The following is a 19,461-nucleotide window of genomic DNA, read 5'->3' as shown; positions in this document are numbered from 1 at the left end:
CAGATCGCCTTGCCTGCGACTATCCCCTCCCAGGTCCAGTGAGCCATTGGCCAACTTAGGACTCAGATCCAGATGGGGTAGGCGCAGGGTTGCTTCCAGCTGCAGCGAGAAGGCCACCGCAAACTGGAACCATGTGGTTGGAATAAAGTCGAGGTCTCTCAGCTTCCTTTCCTTAATCGGTGGTGCACTGTTTACCCGCCCTCTAGGAAGCAGTGAAATATTTATCTATTAATGAGACTCACTTGCCAGCAGATTTATTAACATGAGGCTCCCCTTCCTCCTCCTGGGTATCGCTGCCCTGGCTGGCTGGCAGGCTCTGTGTCTTCGCTCCTGGGCACCTGGCTGGCCTCTGGCAGCCTAAGAAATGGCCAGACACTCTTTTGTCCTCCCTGCCACCCTTGGTGTCCCCCTGCTCAAGGGGAGCCCAGTCTCTTTTCCCTCAGCTTGTTGGCACCTGGAGGCCCACACCGTTTCAGGTACCAGTGGTGCTGAGGGGTTTCTAGTAGCCTTCACTGGGGCCGCCCCTGGGCCTCAGTCAGCTCCTCATGGGCCTGGCTGCCTGGGAGCCATACATGCATTAGAGCCAATGTGGAGAGGACGAAGGGCCCAGGTGCCTTGGGACTGCAGCCCACTAGGGATTTCCATTTCTTTTGGAGACCCCCTAAACAAAAGAGGGACCTTTTCGGAAAAGCCACCAGCTCTAGCAGCTTCACTTTCCCATGGACTAGCTCACGGTGGAGCCCAAAGTGGTCTCACTCTCTCCCACCCATGGCCCCATGTCACCGAGCTTACCTTCCCAAGCCTCCAACCTCTGCGCAGGGTTGGATCAGCTGAAGCCCTCGCCGCCGGACCACTCCCTGGAGGATGGTGGGGGTAAACCCTTCCCCTAAACGCCTCATAAACGACCCAGGCCTCGATGCAAGCCCAGCGGCCAGGTCAGTATGCCTTTTACTGCTCGGCTCGATTGCACACCATAAACCCGACCTCACAATGGAATTGCCCCGGAAATTCTCCTTGGAATTATGGAGTTTGGTTCCTTGTGTACAAAGCACTTCCCATCACTTTTCAGAGGATCCAGGCGGCCCCCGTTCACCTCATCCTCTCAGGGGGTCCCAGAAGCACAAAAGGCAGCAGTACGATTCACATTGGGATGCAACGGAACCCAGCTCTGGCCTAGTGGACTGCCTAGGGGTGTGGGTGGGAAGGCAGGGGGCTGTTGGGCAGGTGGGTGCCTGGTGTTTTCCCCTGGGGGTATAGGGGCCATAGTGCAGCAATATCCGGGATGCCCTTTGTGGAGGGCCAGAATGATAGTCTGTCTCTGCTGAGGAATGGAGAGGGTAGGAGTGGAAGGCAAAGAAAAAAAAAAATCCAAATAGCATTACTTTGGGGCTTTGGGGTTTGGAAATAAAAACCTAAGAAAGTTAAAGGACCACCAAACAAACAAGACGAAGGCTAGGAGATCAAAGAGGTGGAATTAGACAGTCTTAGACCAATAAATTGTTCCTCGGGTGACACAGAGCAAGATGTAAAGAGAAAGACCGGCCACCACCGCCGTCTGTCTAGACTTGGGTGGCTGGAGCCGCCGACAGCAATGGCGTTTAAAGTAGAACCTACCCTAGTGGGGCGACTGGACACACTGAGTGGGGAGCGATTTCTGGGAGCCCAGGGAAGGATGTGTTCTCAGCCAAGAGGGCTGGGAGCCTGTGCCACAGGCTCATCCTTGCCAGGGTTTTGTACCGCACAGGTCCAAGCGGTCCTGGCAGGACGCGATGCTCCTTCTCCTGGGCCAAAGAGGGTCCAGACACTGACGGCAAGGCCTCGGCCTTTCTGGGCCCAAGTCAACCTACTGGGCCAAGTCCTGTGGGTGCTGAAACCTCCCCTTTCGTTTCTGAGCTGCTCTTTCCCTTCCTAACTTTTGCAGCCACGTTTTAAAACGAAAAGGCCAGGCAAAACCAGGCTTTCAATACGGCCTCTTTAATTGCGTGTTCTCGAGCCTCCGGTTTTCTACTTATTTGGCTGGAAAGACACCAATGCACTGAGTTATATGTGGTAATATTCACAGACATACTCGTTGATGCTTGACTCGGAGCGGGCACGTGAAGGCAGGTTTCTAATCAGCGGAGCTGTCTTTAAAGACATTTTCCCAGCGCTCTCCTGGAGCTGGGATCCGACCTACCAAACAGAAAGTGTTTCCCCTGTTTTTCGTTATCAAATAGACCTTAATATTTAAATCCAGGTAAGAAAGTAAATCCAGCTTTGGGGGAGCGAATGGAGCCTTCTGAGAGTCGGGCTGCTAGCGATTTGCTTCTCTAAACGTTTCCACCCGCACCGCTCGCGCGGGGCCGTGCGTTTTTTCTCCATCCAGAGAGCAGGCTTCCGTGGCGGCGCGGGGACAGATTCATCCCTGATGAGGGCAAAGGAGCTCCGGCCGGCGCGGGGTCTTTTCTGCGCGGCTTTCCGGAAAGCAATTTCCCGGCGGCAGCCGCAGCCGAGCAGGCAGAGCCGCCTCCCAGCCACCGGCCGGCCAAGGGCAAGAGAGGCCCCACCTTGCAGTCCGTGAGGCAGGCCTCTGAGTTCCCGACCGGCCTGCACCTACCTGAGGCCTCCCCATCGGTGGAGAGAAGCGGCCGCCACTGATCAGCTCCTTCGCCATGTATTTGTAGTTGCGTAAATCGAGCTTTGTATCTGCGGCTTGGATACACCGCCACTGGCGGCTCTTGGGGAAGTTATAAAACCCTTTCAATCAGATGCTGTGAAATTTTGTGTATGATGTAAGGAAATATAAGGAAGGCGTGTGTCTGTAATACCCACGGGCGTATATAAACAGAAAAGGGCTAGGGGGAGAGAGAGGGAAAGAGACACCCAGGAAAAATGTTAGCCAAAAATCCAGTTCTCAGTTTAACAAGCGTGTACAGCGCCGCGATGCAGGTTGTAAACATTTTGTGGACTTGGCCGAGATTATTACAACCCAAATAAATGCACCGCGTGGCTTGTTCACAGGGCTCCGGGCTGCTTCCAAGGGTTCCCCGTTTGCTTTTGCGTGTTCCCTTCCTGTGAAACCACCCTGCACCGGGGCGGATCCACCACCGCACCCGCGCTCCGGGCCTCTTCCTGGAGGAGGCCCGCCCAAGGTCGGGGATAGACTGGGCCTGGATTGGGGTGCCCTCCCTCCAGCTCCTGGCCTCCTGAGCCGGGGACGCCTGCGTATCCTCGGTGCATTCACTACAGAGGAAAGTCGGCGGCGAGAGAAAGCAAGCGCGGCGTTCACCATGTGAGCGCCTATCCTGGAGCTGGGACGTTAATACAATTATTTTAAACATCACGTTTATTTTAGAATAACCAAAGCAGTTCCTGGTCTGTCCCCCAGGATTCTCCGTCCTGCCAGAGCCACACCGGACAGCTACCAAAAACGCCTTTATGCCCAATTTTCAGCCGCCTAATTTTGTTTTCACGTTTCTAAGGCGGCCTACCCCCCTAGGCTCCCGGCTCGCCTGCGGGCGCTGGCTCTCCCGACCCTGTACCGGGGTTGCAGCCTTGGGGGACCTCCCGGGCCGCCGCTGGACCCTTGGCCGCCGTGTATGCCTTCTGGACACGCTCTAGGGGGTCATCAGGTCCAGGGCCTGCAGGCCTTAGTCCTAATGTCTGTCCGCCAGTCAGCCGCTTTCTCCGAGAGTCCCGCCGCCCCGAGGCCTGTCCCGGGCTGGGGACGGTAACCCTGGATCGGACCTCGCGCCTGGTGCTATCGCCCCGCAGCCGCCGGACCACTGCAGCCCCGCAGCGCTAGGCCCCCGGGGTGGGGGAGAGGGAGGCGGGAGCAGGGTAGATCTGGCCAGGGCCCGCCGCTTGCTTTTTGTTTCTCAACGAGGCTCCCGGCCAGGCGTGAGCAGCACCGAAAATATACGACTGCCGTTCACTCAAATCTGGGGCTCCGATTCCATTAAAGCTCGTATCAAGTCGACATCTTAGGAACTTCCCAGGGTCGTGGCGGCGGGAGATGGCGGCGCGGACGCCTCTTGCGTAGAGCCACACTGCCATCTGCTGGCCGCATCTTGATACTGCAGCCCAGCAGCCGGGCCTGAACTTCGTCAGCGGCCGCCGCGGATCCCGTATCCCACTCCCAAAGCTGGAGGAAGGCCCATCCCTGGGGAGGGGGGAGGGGGAGGGGGGCTGCACAGAGCCCGGAATCGACGCTGCCGAGAGGGCAGTGCCCATAAAAGAGAGCTGTTTCCGCAGCCGCTTTATCGGCGGCAGACAGAGCAAACAAATGAAAGGGCTTTGGTGGAAAATCTTAATTGGGGCTGGACAGTTGTAAACTCATTAAGGGCCGAATTCCAGACAGTTCGCAGAGCCGGCCTTTATGGCACTGCACCCTTACTGCCCATTCTTTGAAGTTCCTTCTGTCTGCAACAACAGAGGGCGTCCCAACCTGGCGGCGGGGTGGCGGTGAGAGTGTGCGGACGCCCCAGTCCCCCGCGTTCCGTTCCCCTTTAACGCGCCCAAACACAGATAACTTTGCCGAAATCGCGGGGGTGGGGGGTGGAGAGAGGGAGGGCGAGAAAAGAGAGGGGTGGGGAGATGAGGCTGAACCCTCCTCCCCATCTAGAAGGCCCTCGGGCCTGCAAAGTCGTGCCGGTTCCCCCCGCAGCCCTTTACACCCCATAAACGGTAACAGCCCTCATTTTCTTTTATGGCGCTTGGGGCTGGTCGGTTGCCTCGGCTCTGCCTCTGTCGGGACTTGTGCCCGGGAAGGGTGCGCGGGGCGGGACCCAGAAGCCCTGGGGCGGGCCTGGTAGGACGCGGAGGCGGGCGCAGGGACCAAGCCCTCGGTCCCCCGAGAGCGCCCGTCTGTCCGTGGCTGCGGCCACGTTGCGGAGTGTTTGCTCCAGTTTCTTTCCCCGCAGACTCCTTCGGAGGCGGGTCCTCAGCTCTCGGTCCTGCCGCCATCCCCTCCTCTCCCCCCCCCCCCCGGGAAGTAGGCCCGCGGGGTCCCCTGGATCCGGGCTCGGGAATTCCTCGGGGCGCCAAGATGGAAGAGTGGCCTTTCCTAGCTGCTGGCCAGCCACCCGCGACACCCCAGCCCGGCTACTCCGAGGCCTCCCCGATCGGTCCCCCCCCAAGTGGACACAAAGCGGGGAGCAGGGCCTGGCCGCTTCTTGTTGCCCAGCCTTCCTCCTCCGCTGGCAGCCGGCCTGGTAGGCAGAGCCCAGGTCGCCCCGGCCTGGCTGCGGCAGGCGCCCAAGGCCCACCAGAGACAAAACTGAGCTTCTGCTCTCCTCCCTTCCGCCACTGCCCCCCCCCCCTGCCCCACCGCAGGTTCCCCGGCCCCGGAGAAGATGGTGCAAAGAGCTGACCCGCAAAAATTAGAAAAGAATCAATATATTTTATTTGGCAAAAAGTTAAATATCATCTCAACACAACAATTTGGTCAGTAGGCCTTGAGGTAACTATTGCAAAATATACAGTGTACGTTCAGCCCGATGGAAACCCCATATTCATCAAGGATTCAAATCTAGAACAGCCCAATGGCGGTTTCATAGCGTATAATTTATTATCAATAAAATTAATTCCGTTACAATAAGCATTCATTTTCCCCCAATTAAAATTCAACGTAAACCATAGGTAGTAACCTTCTGCACATATGTATAGCTCCAAATTTCCTCAATGTTTGGTGCAAAAACAATATTCAAGCGTGTTTGATGACTTTTCCTTAATACGTGGATTCTATATATACAATTGACAAGACAGATTTATAGAGCATGTACAGACTAAAATGCCCGCATTTCGAGTGGAGAAAAACCATGAATCTGTGTGTCCCGGAGAACACTTTCTCTTCTTTATTTTATTTTATTTCACTGGGATATCCTTACAGCTAGTTTACAACCAAAGTTTAACAGCCTAGTTATACAGAAGACATGTTCCACTACAGAGCTATACTCTATGCAACTGCTTTCTCCCTCAAAAACAACCTGAGTTCAAATCGAATTCTAGCTTTTCACAATCACAACGGGTGCATCACCCATCACAGAAGTTTGAGTCACAAAACATAATTACCACAATAAAACACAGTGTTCAAGTATCTGGGCAGATCTCTCTGCCGCACAAAGAGCAAATTAAATTAACTACACAGACTAAAAACTATACAGCCCGCAGTACAGTTGTGCATTATAAAAAGGTAGTTTTTTTTTTTTTTGTCTGTTTAAGTCAGGAACAGGTAGATTTTTTTTAAATATATACAGGCTAGCACACAGCCATCAGCGCTAATGCCCCCCCTTTTTTTTCTGTCTTATAGAAAATGGAAAGCTTACAATACCTCCTCCATCAAAGTGGCAGGCCAAGGAGCCAGCCTGAGCGGGGTTTGCCAGGGGGAGATGAGGGCCTGGAGTTTAGAGCCGCTTTGTGCGGGGTGGTGGAGGCTGGGGTGGGGTGGGGGTAGAAGAAGGGGACGGGCAGTTCTTCTCTCTAGCTCATTCTCTCTTCTCTAAATGAAATGGAGCCTTCGCATCACTCGTCTTTTGCTCGGTCCTTGTTGATTTTCTTCATTTTCATCCTGCGGTTCTGGAACCAGATCTTGACCTGCCTCTCGGTGAGGTTGAGCAATCGGGCCACCTCGTACCTACGGTCCCTGGTGAGGTACATGTTGAACAGGAATTCTTTCTCCAGTTCCAGTGTTTGGTGCTTTGTATACGGGCAGCGCTTCTTCCGTGTGGAGCGAGCGTGGAGCCAGTTGGCAGCCGGGTTACCTGCGGGTGGGGGAGAGAGACCAGGGGTTTAGGAGGAGAAACAGCTCACCCACCCCCTCGGCTGGGGGCTAGGAAAACTCCTAGGGGGTCTTCGGCCAAAGTGCAGGATGCTGGTGAATTGGTTAGGGAAGGCAGCCGAGTCTCCGACACAATGGAACCCTGGCAGACAGACGCAGGGACGGTCACATACAATTGCACGCAGTAAAACCGCGGCTCCCCCCTCCCGTCCGAGGCTTTCCTTTCTCCTCCTCTGTCCTCCTGTCCCCTCCTCTTTCCTCTCACTCTCTGCACATTGTGTACGGAGTGAAATTTGAAAACAGATCTCTCTTGCCGCACAGGGGGGAACCACGCTGCCCCGTGTTCTTTAGGAAGTTCGATATTCTATTTCTCCCCTCAGTGATTCTGTGTGTCTTCCCTCCCCACCTTTCCTTCCACTCTCCCTACTCCTTATTTTGACCTCCCTGGAAGGCCGTGGGAGCTGGGCAGGCCACCACGGGCGCCCCTAGGCATCCCAAGGCCGCTGATCACTTCTCCAGTTTATTTGAATAATCTTTCAGGGGACCCTCGTGTCCCAGCCGCCTGCAGCCACATCTTGGGCAGGATTTACGCCGCCACTGGCTGAAGGCAAGAAGTGGAGGGAATCGGCCGTCTTCCCCAGCGTCCCGGGTCTGGCTGCCTCGGCTGCAGTTGCTGCTGCCGCTCCCGTACAATCTAGCCGCACAAAAGACTTTCGCCGCCGCTCTGCTTTCGAAGAACAGCCCGAAGTATTTCTGTCTTGGTCCCGGGCCGCCAAGGCAGGGGCGGCGGATCTTGGCTCGTCCTCGCAGCCCCTGCCCCGCCCCCTCTCTCGGCTGCAGCCGCCTCCCCTCCCCCGGAGCCCTGCGGGCCAGCTTGTCACTGCTTTCTGGACTTGGGGCCCCATCTGAGGCCTCCCGAACAGCAACTTCTGGCTCCCGGCCTCTGCTCAGGAGGCTCCCAGCGCGGGCGAAGGCAGGCTCTGGAGAAAGCTGGAAGGCCGGCAGATCCGGGCGGCCGGCGTGGAGGCGGTGGCTGGTCTGGAGGGAGGAGACACTTACTGGGATCGATGGGGGGCTTGTCTCCGCCGCTCTCATTCTCAGCATTGTTTTCGGAGAAGGCGCCTTCGCTGGGCTGTTTTTCTCTATCAACTGGAGGAGAACCACAAGCATAGTCAGTCAGGGACAAAGTGTGAGTGTCAAGCGTGGGACAGTCACCCCTTCTGGCCGACAGCGGTTCAGGTTTAATGCCATAAGGCCGGCTGGAGGGCAAGCCCGCGAAGGAGAGCGCGCCGGGCGTGGGCTCCAGCCAGGAGCGCATGTACCTGCCGTCCGGCGCCGCCGCCGCCACGGGCGCCTGGGGGTGCACGTAGGGGTGGTGGTGATGGTGGTGATACACGGCCGCGGGCACCGCGTTGGCGCCCGCCGCGTGCACCGGGTTCCACGAGGCGCCGAACACCGCCGCCTTGGACTGGAAGCTGCAAGGGCTGAAGTCGGGGTGCTCGGCCAGCGCCGCGGCCTGCCTGGGGGGCTGGCCCAGGGCTCCCGGCGCGTAGCGGCCCGCGCTCAGCTCATCCGCGGCGTCGGCGCCCAGCAGGAATGAGTCCACGTAGTAGTTGCCCAGGGCCCCGGTGGTGGCCATCGCTGTGCCCCGCGCCTGGCCGGCCCGGCCCGACCCGCGGAAATTATGAAACTGCAGATTTCATGTAACAACTTGGTGGCACCAGGGGGGGAAGTACAGTCACCTAATAAGTTGCCGGCGCCCGCGCCCCCATTGGCCGCGCGCGTCACGTGCTCGCTTCGCAGAACAATAACGCGTAAATCACTCCGCACGCTATTAATGGCCCGGTGTTTTGCAGTCATAATTTTTATAGCAAAAGCCATATGTTTTTATGCAAAGGGATCGCGGCGCTCCACGATCGGGTTTGTTTTAATTGTGGCCAACGAATATTAAAAGATCAAATCTGGCCTTGCCTCTGTACTGCCTCCCCTCCCACCGCCACCACCAGACACACACTTCTTAAGCGGACTATTTTATATCACAATTAATCACGCCATCAGCAAGGCGCGGGTCCCGCGTGCGAGTGCGGCCAGTGGAGCCCCTCACATAAAATTAGACAATAATTGAAGCCATAAAAAAGCAGCCAAATCGCATTCTCGCTCTACTGTATTTAAATCCATATTTATGATATTTCATAAGGAGTTATTGTTTCAGAAGCCACACAGGCTGGTGGGAAGTTGGGAACGACCAACAGATTCGTTTGTCTCGTCGTGACTCCCAGCTGTAAAAATTTACGAGGACTTGGAAAGGTTAAATTAGACTGTTGTGTTTGGTTGGCGAGCTCCCTGTAAATAATCTTTGCGGTCCCGGGAGATGCGAGTTTACCCCGGGCTGGCTGAGAAAAGTCAAATTCAACGCAGTATCCGTCCCAAACTGAGCCACCGCTGCCCCTGCCTGAGCGCGCTCGTCAGGGACAGGCCGCCGAGAGGGCACCACCTATTATGCGGCCCTAGAATCTGCCCGACTGGACTGCTGGACTCCCGAGCAGCTCCCAAATTCACCGCTGAGCCTCCGGCGAGGGCCTGGAGGAGCGGCCAGGGAGAAGGTGGCCGGCAGTCCCCGAGGCGATCGGTTTGAGGGCCTGGTTGTGCCGCCCGGTTCGGCCCCAACCCCGCGCACACGCGCGCCCAGCTCAGCGTCAGCCGGGAATCACTCTCCCTGGGCGGACGCAGCAGGCATCTCAGCTCTGTTCATGGAGCCTTAACGTTGATCTCTGCAAGCCTGGTCGAATTCCCTGAACCTGAGCTGCGGGAGGGGGGAAAACAAAAACAAAAACAAACAACAACAACAACAAAAAAAAAAATACGAGGCAGCATCAGTGGAAGGCGACTTCGGCTGGCGAAAAAGCAGCCCCGCCTAAGAGACCCCGCTGCTCCAAGCTGGGAGGACCGCACTGGAGCGGCTGGCCATGGGCCCCTTCCTTCCTGGCCGCCGCCTGGGGCCCTCCTCGGTTACCCATCCGACCCGCAGCTTAGTACAGTTACAAAGTCCCCAGCAAGGGGCCGCAGCTCAAGTCCAGGGCTAGAAATTAAAACGGGAAGCTGCACAAGGCATTGGCTTTTAATCTCATTCCTTAGGTTGGCCAAATTGAGAAGGATGTTTCTTACCGCTTAGGGTCTTTCAGAGGTAAATTAAAAGGCCAAGGCCTGTATGTTAATTGGGGGGGGGCTACCCCAAATCCGGACAGAAAGAGACGACTCCTAAAAACGGGGTAATTAAATTCACGTGTGAACACTGTGTTTGCAAGCGTGTGTTTCTCATTAGCCCACTTCCCTGGCGGCGAGGGCGAGAGAGCGGGCGGGCGGGTGGGCGGCATGAGTCGCTCCAGCTTCTTTTTTGCCTTCATCCTCCCCGACAGTCCCATTAACCCCCTCCCCCAACCGTGATACATCCCTAACCCAGGCAGGAGCCCTCAAATGCCAGGTTCTCCCGGAGAATGAGGCTGCGAAGCCGCACGAAGACCAACCGGGTGCCCCTTCCTCGTCCGAGCCGGAAGAGGGAAGCGGCCGACACAATGAACTCCGACGTGGCCCGCCCGGCCGCCTCAGCCCCCTCCTTCCTAATATTTTCTTTCCCTTGTAAATCCCTCCGCCTCATCCCCACCCCCACCGCAGCCCAAGGTGTCTCAGATATCTGGCAGTTCACCGGACCTCTTAGATTTTCATTAAGAGAAATTAACCCCGGAGGAAACCTTCGCTCCTAATTGTAATTGTATGCAAACGGGCTGGACACCCCAGGTTGCATTTCCACTTTTCCGTAACCAGAGAAGACAAGGATTATTAGCAGTAAGTTTAAAACGAAAGGCTGTTTGTTTAGCTTTAACCCCCCCACCACCACACACACACCATCATTACTAAATAATTAGCAGGCCTTGTGTATGAAACTGGTGCCTGGAAGAGAGGGGTATCAAAAAACCAAATATTATCGCTATGCAGTCCACATGTTTGAAGAGAAACTATTCAGGCTCCTGTGTCTGCTCTTATTGGGGAAGTGAAAGGAGCTGTGTGTGCCTATAAAAAATAACAAGTGGGTGTAATTAAAACTGCATTTTCTAGCCCCAGAGTTCAAAAACCTTGGCCTCCAAAACAAATCCAGTACTCATGTCCTGAAAATGGCAGAGAGGAATTCAGGGGAAGTGTACTGGCCTTTCGGGTAACAGGAGAACAGACTGAGCAGTGAAAATAATTCCTGGGCTGCTGGAGCTGGGAAGGAAACCACTGCTCCGTGGGCTTGAGCCTGCAGGCCCAGCAAGTGTGTTGGAGGACAGGGAAGCGTGGAAGTTATTTTCAGTTCCTGGTAGTGAAAATGGTCCCTCTGGCTTCCAACGGTGGCCTACAACTTGGAACATGGACTCAAGTTTGTATCCCAAGGGTTGTGGAATTTAGAATTCCATTCCTCTATTAGTTGAAACGGACTGGCACCAGAGGCTTCCCTTCTCCAGCATCTGTCCTTACAAGGATGCCATATCTGACATAGTCTGAACCTAATATAAGCTACCGGCAGGCAAGCAGCCAATCTTTGTCCTAGCGGGGCTCCCTTATCGCGGTTACAGCCCGAGCCTGGACTGGTAGGCCTGCGGAGCCGAGAAAGCTTCCCCACCGAGTTTCCTGCATGATGATCCACTGAACCTGGCTGGGCCTCAGTCCAGGTCCTAGCCTCCTTGCCCTAGGAGTAGGCACACACACACACACAAAACCCTGAGTGCCTCCTAATCAGATCTCTTAGGCTGCCGTTGCCGACCCGCGGAGTAGGAACGCCAGGCCGCCGCCATACGGTCGTGATCGTAACCGAGGCCTTGTCTGCGCCTCGGCTCGGCCAGGCCCAGATCCACAGCCCTCGACAGCCGCGGCCCTTGAACCCTTCCGCAGCAGATTCTGACCTCCACCTGGGCACGCATAGAAAAATAAGATCCCTCCGGGTTTCCCCCCTGCAGGCCCTGGATGTCTCCAGGGACCGTCGCAAAGGAGTGGTTGGGAATGAAAGGTGGCAGAGAAAGAAAACCCGGACACAGACTGAAAATGAAAGAAAACTAAAGAAAAGGAAAGAGAAAAAAAAGGAGCTAAGGAAACAAGAAAGATAAAAGAGGAAGAAAGGCGAGAAGGAAAGAAGGAAGGAAGAAAAAGAGGCAAAGGCAAAGGCAACTCTTGGGAGTAGAGAGCGCCTTACAGAGGGAAGGGTAAATGACAAGGCCAGGATCCCAGCCCCTGTCACTCCTGTCTCTCCTAATTTGGCCAGAATCTCCACTGGTCAAGGGGTCTTTCCTGATTTGTTCCCTGGGTTGGGGCTAGAGGCACCCCAGCCTTGCAAGAGAATGTCGGAGTCCCTGGCCAGGCGGAGGCCTGGAGCCGGGGAGGCCCAGGATGGAAGCGTGCGCCCCTGACCTTGAATGGCCCGCGGCCCAGAATTCCTACCACGCCCCTGGCTTCCGCGATGGAGCAGCTAACCTGACCGTACCTGCTCCTGGCCAGGTGGAGATGGGGGGTGAGGCCAGCAGTCTGGCAGAGAGCTGAGAACGAGGCAGGGTTGAGGCTCCTGCGCGGGATAAGCCGAGGTTGCCACCGCAGGCCAGGCGCGACCAGGGCCTGGATGCCCCGCCCGGCACGGCCCGGCCCCCGCGCGCACAGGTACCTGGAGACGATTTCAACTGAAGTAATGAAGGCAGTGTCGTGCTGTCGAGAGAAAGGTGGATCCCAACAACAGGAAACTACCTAAATCACCGACCAGTTCTGATGCTGCCCGCGCGAAGCTGCCTCGCCCTCCGCCGCCACTGCCGCCGCCGCCGCCGCCACCGCCGCCGCCGCCGCCGCCAAGGGAGAACCCTGCGATCGCGCCCGGCCCCTCGCCAACCTGTGCCCGCCACTGCCACTGCGTGTCCCGGGCTGCCGCTAAGGCATGTCGGAGAAAAAAGCCACTGGCCTCAGGAAGGTAAACCTGGGAGAGGGAGGAGGAAGGTAAAGGAGAGCGAGAGGGAAATGGAAGGAGGGGAGAAAGCGAAAAGAGCGGAGAGAGGCGGCAGGGCGCGTGCTGCTTTCCCAAATCTTGCAGCCCAGCGAGCCGGCGCGGCGCCGAGCGGCGGCAGCCCTGGGCGATTCGAAAGCGCCGGGGACGGCACGGAGCCCGGCTCCCTGTCTGGCCTCGGCCTCCCGCGCTCGCTCCCCGCCCGTCGCGCTCCCCCTTTCTCCCTCCCAGCGGGCCCGCCAGCCGGGGCGCGCGCTCCCGCGCCCCCTCCCTCTGACTGTCCCCCCGCCACCTCCCGCGAGCAGGAAACGCGTGGCCCCGCGGAGGGCGACCAGGTGGGGGAGGCCTTGCTGGGGGAGGGGGGGAGCCCCACGCAGCCCCGCCGCCTGCTACCTAACCGCTGCCGCGCACGCCAGGGACGCGCTGTGGGCCCAGCCTGCTCCCCGGAATCCTAGGCTGGGGGTCATCTAGGACCCGGGGACCCACGAAATAGGCGGCCTCTGCAAACCTCCCTGGGGCTCCCGAAAGAAATCCTGTTTGGCTTCCTCTGTCTATGCAGCTCCCCTCTCAACTGAAACCACTGGTCCAAGACAGCCACAATCCAGATATACTAGCAAGTCATAAAACTGAACAAAAGCCGACAAACCTTACGGCACCAGGGCTATAGGGCCCAGACAAATTACGACTGTCTAGGTAATATTTAAATAGATGCCTAAAGTAATTGCAGGGGGCGCGGGCTAGTCCTCCTGTTGTAAAAGTGGTGGACGGGATAAAGTGGAAGGTGAAGATAAGAAGTCAAAAAAAAGAGGTAAAATTAAAAAGCTTCATTCCACAGCTTTTATTCTTCTATAAGAACATAAACATCGTCTTTTTTCCACGCACAGCAGCATTACAATATTAATTTATTCTGATTTAAGATTAGAAGTAAATAGGGCTAGAACTAACATTTATAATAACGATAGAATGCATTTGCATAAAACAAGATTGGCAATTTTTCATAATAATAGACATTTATACAGATTTGTATTTTATAGTTTTTTCTTTTTCTGCACCTACAGGTTTGACCCTTTTATGCATGTAACTTCACAGTATAAAGGAAACCCCAAAAATGTCTCCCTTCTCTAGTCTATTCCGCTTGCCCCTGCCCTCCTTGGCTTCCATGAATTTTGGAAAGAAAAAGAAAAGAAAAAAAGGGGGGAAGTGTGGGGGGGGACTCCACAAGATAGGGAGAATTATGATGTGCTTGTCGTGTTACCAGTGGTAACCATTATTTTATGACTAAAAAATCCACTAAATCTGCATGTATTAACAAAACTACATTCAATTTTTTTTTTAAATCTACAGCCAGAAGAACATGGAAATTCAGAGGTAAGTGAAGTAACTTCGTCCTGCAATGCAAGACCTTACACAAACTGGAAGAGAAGTCTCCTTCTCCCGGTCATTCTTTTTTCTTCTTTTAAAGCTGGGATATCTTACAGAGGAAGGAAAAATTAATCTTTCTGACTTTCTCAATTTTTTTTCAATCAGCCAACATCAAGCCCTTTTCCCAAGCTGCGTGTCCATGCCTGCAAGCTCTTCTCTTTGCCAAGGAAGAAAGGAAGAAAGGAAAAAGAAACACAGGGGCCTGTATCCCCTGATTAAACACAGCCCAGCACGCCAGGCAGGCGAGCCCGGTGGCAGGGCTCCTTGCACCATTGACCTCAGGCCAGACACCTCAGCTGCCTACAATGGGACCTCTGCCTTCCGGCTAGGTTTGCCGGCCCTGGAGGAAACCAGCTCCCCCGGGGAAGGCAGGGGCCGTTTCAAGCAGTGGAACCCAGAGATAGCAAACCATCCCAGTCACCACTTGACACTTAGGCCAATATCCTTCTCTATAGAATTTTAGCGCGATATGGCTTTTTCCCCCAGAAAACGACAAATAGACCAGCACCAAGCAAACACAGACAAAGAAACAAAAAGTCAGAACGAACCAGCCCTGCACAGATGTAACGGCCAGCGAGATGGCGAGTGTGGGAGGGAGGAATGGGGCTCCGGCACAGGTGCGAGTTCCTGGGCAGAGCCGATGACAGAGGGAGGAGAACGACTCTCTGGAAGCGGGAAAAAAAAAAGAAAGAAAGAAAAGAAAAAGAAAAGAAAGGAAAAGAAAACCACGTTGCCTGGAGCTTCATCAGGAAAAATTAAAGTTGGCTGTGAGCTCCCGGATCCGGTTTTCTCGGTTCATTTTCTTCAGTTTCATCCTGCGGTTCTGAAACCAGATTTTAACTTGTCTGTCCGTGAGGTGGACGCTGCGGCTGATCTCTAGGCGCCGCTCTCGAGTAAGGTACATGTTGAACAGAAACTCCTTCTCCAGCTCCAGCGTCTGGTGCTTGGTGTAGGGGCAGCGCTTCTTCCGGCCGCTCTTTGCAGTGAGCCAGTTGGCTGCGTTTTCGCCTTTGGAATTGCCTGGCATTTAAGAAAATAAAGAGGGGAAGGTTAAATTGAGGCCACGCGGGCTGCACGCAGGGGTGAATTCAGGTCATCTCTACCATAAGAGGGATGCCCTAAGTCACGCCAAGGGAGTTATGCCCCCTTCGGTTTGCCCAGGGAGAGCCGTGCCTCCAAAAATCATGTGCACAGTCCAGTGGGCCTCCAATCTACACTTACTCCCCCAGTTTACATTTCTCTCAACTTTTTTTTCCCCCAAACACCTGTTTTCGCACAAAGCTGCCAGGCACTTGCAGAAGGAAAGGCCTGGGAGAGCAGGCTGTATATCTTGAACTTAACGCCTTTCTTTGCTTCTCGCCCCAAGGCAGACAAGCATTTCCTGCAGCCCCCAGACTGGGGGTGCGGGGTGCTTACTCAGAAGGGGGTCGGGCTGTGTGGCTGTGTCTCCCTCCAGCTCCCTGGTTGCCCAAGGCCTGATGAGGAGAGGAAGGACATAGTTGGGACAAGGGGAAGGCACAAAAAACTGATTGGGGTCAAGGGCCTTCCCTCACGTCTCTCCAGGAGCCAGGGACGTGCAGTCTGGGCGACTCCGAGTTCCAGGGGAAGCGAAATGGCCCCTCTCAGACTCTCAGATCAGGGCCCAGGCGTCCGGGTCGGATTTGCCTTTTCTTCTCCCCGCAAGGAGGATTCCCGCCCCTCCAGCAACTTAGAAAAAAAGCAAGGGGGATCGTAAACTCGAACTTCGCCGGTTAATGGGCTTATTTATTGGTGCTGGCGGCTGCTTATTTTGGATGCCTTACAAACATCCGCGCTATCTGCGGGTGAGCCACTTTCCCTCCCTCCCCCTCCCCCCCGCGTGGGCCGCGCCTCGCAGGACAGACCCAGACCTCGGCTTGGGGTGCTCCGGGGCACGGAGAAGGGCATGCACAAGAGGGGAGCGGCTCGCCCGTGTACTCGCCCCCAGTCGGGGTGAGATGAGGCGAACGCGGAGGTCGTCTTGGTGTGCGGCGCTAAGCCGGACGTGAATTTTTACTGCGTCCCCACGCCCAAATATTAAAAAGCAAGTTCACAAGGTCAGCCTGCCTGCAGCTCGCGCCAAGGCCGGCCGGCTGCTGTGCGGACTCCTGGCTCTCCGCTGCTTCGCTTCTCTGGGTCTGCCTGCCTGTCTGCCCGCCTGACTGCGGCCCTTCAAGCGCACCCAGCTTACCCAGGGAGTCCTTCTCCGGCGAGGCTTTGCTGCTCTCGGAAGGGGCCGGGGAGAGCTCCTCCGCGGCCGAGGACGACGCGTGCGCCTCCTCGTCGCCCTGCGAGCCCCCGCCGCCGCCACCGCAAGCCAGCGTGGGGGGAGGCGGCGAGTCGAGAGCTCGCTCCTTCCGGGCTGCATCCGCCGAACCGGAGGCGAGCGCGGGTGGCGGGTCGAAGCCGCGCCCCGGGGGTTGAGCGGGGAACGGGCCGGCGCCGAGCTGCTGCGCGCCACCGCCGCTGCCGTAGCCCTTGGCGGTGCCATAGGCCTGGGAGAGGCGGAAGTAGCCGGGCACAGGCACCCCGCTGGAGGTGCCCAGGGCGCAGCCGTCGGGCGGCGGGCCCCGCGGGAAGGGGGCCAGCTCAGCAGCGGCGGAGGAGCCTTTGGGGCATTTGTCAGTCGAGTCGTAGAGGCAGTAGGAGCTCTCCTCTTTGATGTTCTGCGCGAAAGAGCACGAGGTGGCCTGCGGCGGGGGCTGGGGTGGTTGCGGCGGGGGCGGCGGCTGCTGCTGGGGCTGCTGCTGCGGCGCCCCTTCGGGCGGCTCCATCCGGCATGACCGGGGCGCGTCCAGCCACAAGTCTATAGGCGCGGGCGCGTAGCTGTGCGCCCCAGGCCCCAGGCCCCCGCTGCCACCACCGCCACCGGGCGACGCCGCCTCATTGCGCTTGCCTCCCAGAGCCGGGAAGAGGCCGCAGCTCTGCAGCCCGTAGGGCAGGTCGGCGGCCGAGGGCAGGTAGACCCCGCCGTGGGCGTAGTAACCGCCGCCGCCGCCGCCCCCCGCGCCGCTGCCACCACCGCCAGCCTCGCCTCTGCCGGAGCTGATGAGCGAGTCGACCAAAAAAGAGTTCGCGGCGGGGCTCTCTGAGCATGACATTGTTGTGGGATAATTTGGCGAAGGGAGCAGATAGCCCTTTCTGGCTGACATTTCTTGTGCAAAACATGCTGAATACGATTAGCAATCCCCCCGCACCGCGGCGGGCGCCCGCAGCCAATCCTGAGCCAGAGTTTCCGCGCGACCACTCCCAGTTTGGTTTCGTAGGCGCGGGGCCGCTCTCCGAGGGCGCCCTCTGAGCCCGCGATTGATATAAATATGTAATCTGTATTGATGGGCCGCGAGACGCACACTCGATACCTCAGCCCAAAGGCCAGGAGCTGCGGGGGCTGCCCCATCGCGGCCGGTGGGGGGCCTGGCCCCTGGGCTCGCCCCGCCCATGCCCAGATGTGCGCCCTCCTTTGGGGTCTGTTTGAAGGGCCCCTGGGCCCTGCGCAGTTAACAAGTGGGGTGTTTATGGTGCGCACCCCGGCCCGCCTTGGGTGCTCCCCATTTTAATTTCAGAATCAGCCACTGGACCTCAGTGTACTCTAAACACCCAGCGGGCCGGGAGGGACTTCAAGCTCTTCCCATTCAGCCCTGGACCTGGAGCTGTCTCCCCAAAGTGGCAGACCTGGTTCTAAGGCCACCTGGATCCTCAGGGGGGTCCGACATCCAGAGCAGACTGGACGCTGGCGATGGCCACTTCTTTCTTTCTTCTCTCCCAGAATTTCCCCCCAGATGCACCGCCCTGGCCTCTCCGCCCGCTACATGCCCCGCTCCTCCTCTACCCGTGGGTTGATTCCGTTAGGACATTTGCCTACCGTCTGCTCACCTGGCTTGCCTTCTCTGCAGCTCCCGTCCGCGAACCTTGGTGGGCGGGCCCGAGTAGGGAGTCGAAGCGACTGACAACTTTGGCTGAAAGACTCCCCCACCCTTACTCCGAGGCCAGAGCCAGGTCCAGGCACCCCTCAGCGGCATCACCCTGGTAGCCTCCACGCTCACATGCCTTTCGAGGAAGTGAAAGAAACATCGGTCTTCAGGGTCTTGGGCTTGCCCGGGGGGCAAAGACCTGGAGGGGGAAAGTCGGACGGGGGGGTGCAGCCAGCGGGCACCATGGCCACACAGCTCTCCAACTCTCTCTCCCCTTAGCCTTGGCATTCGCACGCTGCCCGAGGCTATGACAAGAACCAGTGTCACCACACTCCTGCCTCTCCATCCCCTCCCCTCTCACCCCCCCTCCAAACCCGCGCCTGGGGCAGCCCTCACTCCCGCGGTGTGCGCATTTTAACGAGGTCCGCGGTGAGGAAATCCGTTCCCTGTGAGGCCTGGCTGGGCTGGCGGCCCAGTTATAGGCGCGTTCCGAGGCCAGGCCCTTTGCTCAGCAGACTCCCGGGCCTCCTTCTTCCCTGGCGGTAGGGACTGCGCTCTTAGTCAACTGGAAACGGCCGGCGCAGGGCGCTAGCCCCCAAGCGTGGGCCTCATACAGGTCTCAGGAAATGCGACCTTTTCCGGCCGGATCTAGCGGAGCCCAGGAGGTCGCTGCCTTGCCCCTGGCCTGCGGGCTACAGCTCTCCAGGATGCCCCAGGCCTGCGCGCTCTGCCAGCTCCTGCCCCTGCAGAGGGCTTGGCTGGAACTGCTGAACGCCTGGATCCCAGGAAGCAGACCGCTCAGGCCTCTGCCTCTGGCAGGGAAAGACCCTTGCATCCCGGGTTTTGCCAAGCACTTGGCCTTGTTCTTTCCAGTATGAACCCAGTCAGAGGAGGAAGCCGAGCCTGAGAGGACCCAGGGAGAGCGATCAGGGGAGCTGGCGGCAGAGCCTTGGCGCCGGCTTCTGAGATGCAAGCAAGCAGTTGCCGCCTCTGCCGGCAGCGGCTGCGCGGCGCGCAGCACCCGGGAGGCCGCGCCACCGCTTGCCTTGCGCTCCAGCCGCTTCTCCCTCTGCGCCCCGGGGCTCCTCGGAAAGGGCGTCTGGGGTGGAGAAGAGAGATAGAGAGAGAGAAAGAGCGAAAGGAACAGAAGGAAAGAAGGACCGAGGGAGAGAAAAAAGAGAGGTGAAAAGGGAGAGAGCATGAGAGAGCCACTTCTCTCCAATCCGACAGGGTCTGGAGGCTGCAGTGGCGGCGCAGCCAAATCAAGTGAAGAGTCTGTACGGAGAGACGGGGCACGGTCCTCCCAACTCCACATCGCACAAACACACAAGGCCAAG

At 57.4% G+C, this 19,461-nt stretch overlaps 2 protein-coding genes and 2 long non-coding RNA genes across 6 annotated transcripts; 2 read left to right on the top strand and 2 right to left on the bottom strand.

Annotated features, from left to right (window-relative positions):
* Positions 1-1,887: 1,887 nt before the first annotated feature.
* On the top strand, positions 1,888-2,748 carry LOC125117608 (uncharacterized). Its single transcript, XR_007132660.1, has 2 exons — positions 1,888-2,236; positions 2,366-2,748. It is a non-coding gene; the product is annotated as an uncharacterized LOC125117608 (long non-coding RNA).
* A 2,612-nt stretch (positions 2,749-5,360) lies between these two features.
* HOXA9 (homeobox A9) lies at positions 5,361-9,584 on the bottom strand. Its single transcript, XM_047763185.1, has 2 exons — positions 7,817-9,584; positions 5,361-6,740 (listed from the first exon to the last, which is right to left on the bottom strand). The coding sequence occupies exons 1-2, from the start codon at positions 8,394-8,396 to the stop codon at positions 6,502-6,504; spliced, it is 819 nt and encodes a 272-aa protein (XP_047619141.1). The 5' UTR covers positions 8,397-9,584; the 3' UTR covers positions 5,361-6,501.
* A 2,331-nt stretch (positions 9,585-11,915) lies between these two features.
* On the top strand, positions 11,916-14,388 carry LOC125117374 (uncharacterized). Its single transcript, XR_007132604.1, has 3 exons — positions 11,916-12,740; positions 14,118-14,141; positions 14,301-14,388. It is a non-coding gene; the product is annotated as an uncharacterized LOC125117374 (long non-coding RNA).
* HOXA10 (homeobox A10) lies at positions 13,597-18,080 on the bottom strand. 3 transcript variants are annotated; one of them, XR_007132600.1, is made up of 3 exons: positions 16,405-17,792; positions 15,461-15,670; positions 15,131-15,215 (listed from the first exon to the last, which is right to left on the bottom strand). XR_007132600.1 is itself a non-coding variant. In XM_047763182.1 (3 exons), exons 1-2 carry the CDS (start codon positions 17,363-17,365, stop codon positions 15,612-15,614), a joined length of 1,020 nt encoding a protein of 339 aa, XP_047619138.1. In that variant the 5' UTR covers positions 17,366-17,792; the 3' UTR covers positions 15,152-15,215. The 3 variants fall into 3 exon arrangements, 2 of the variants coding, with proteins under 2 accessions (XP_047619137.1, XP_047619138.1); XM_047763182.1 differs by having other exon boundaries at positions 15,152-15,215; positions 15,612-15,670; XM_047763181.1 differs by lacking the exon at positions 15,461-15,670 and having other exon boundaries at positions 13,597-15,215; positions 16,405-18,080.
* Between the last annotated feature and the right edge of the window lie 1,381 nt (positions 18,081-19,461).

Source organism: Phacochoerus africanus, chromosome 16, assembly GCF_016906955.1.
Source record: "Phacochoerus africanus isolate WHEZ1 chromosome 16, ROS_Pafr_v1, whole genome shotgun sequence".
In the NCBI taxonomy this organism is placed as follows: domain Eukaryota; kingdom Metazoa; phylum Chordata; class Mammalia; order Artiodactyla; family Suidae; genus Phacochoerus; species Phacochoerus africanus.
The sequence above is the reverse complement of the archived record's forward strand: the minus strand, read 5'-3'. Positions and strand labels throughout refer to the sequence as shown.

What these genes read in the sequence shown, in the direction of transcription:
- HOXA10 (XM_047763181.1), bottom strand. Translation starts at nt 17,365, where the DNA reads ATGTCAGCCAGAAAGGGCTATCTGCTCCCTTCGCCAAATTATCCCACA. An exon ending in GCCGGAGAAGGACTCCCTGG is followed by an intron (nt 15,216 to 16,404) that starts GTAAGCTGGGTG and finishes CTTAAATGCCAG; the next exon opens with GCAATTCCAAAGGCGAAAAC.
- HOXA9 (XM_047763185.1), bottom strand. Translation starts at nt 8,396, where the DNA reads ATGGCCACCACCGGGGCCCTGGGCAACTACTACGTGGACTCATTCCTG. An exon ending in CAAGCCCCCCATCGATCCCA is followed by an intron (nt 6,741 to 7,816) that starts GTAAGTGTCTCC and finishes CCCCACCCGCAG; the next exon opens with GTAACCCGGCTGCCAACTGG.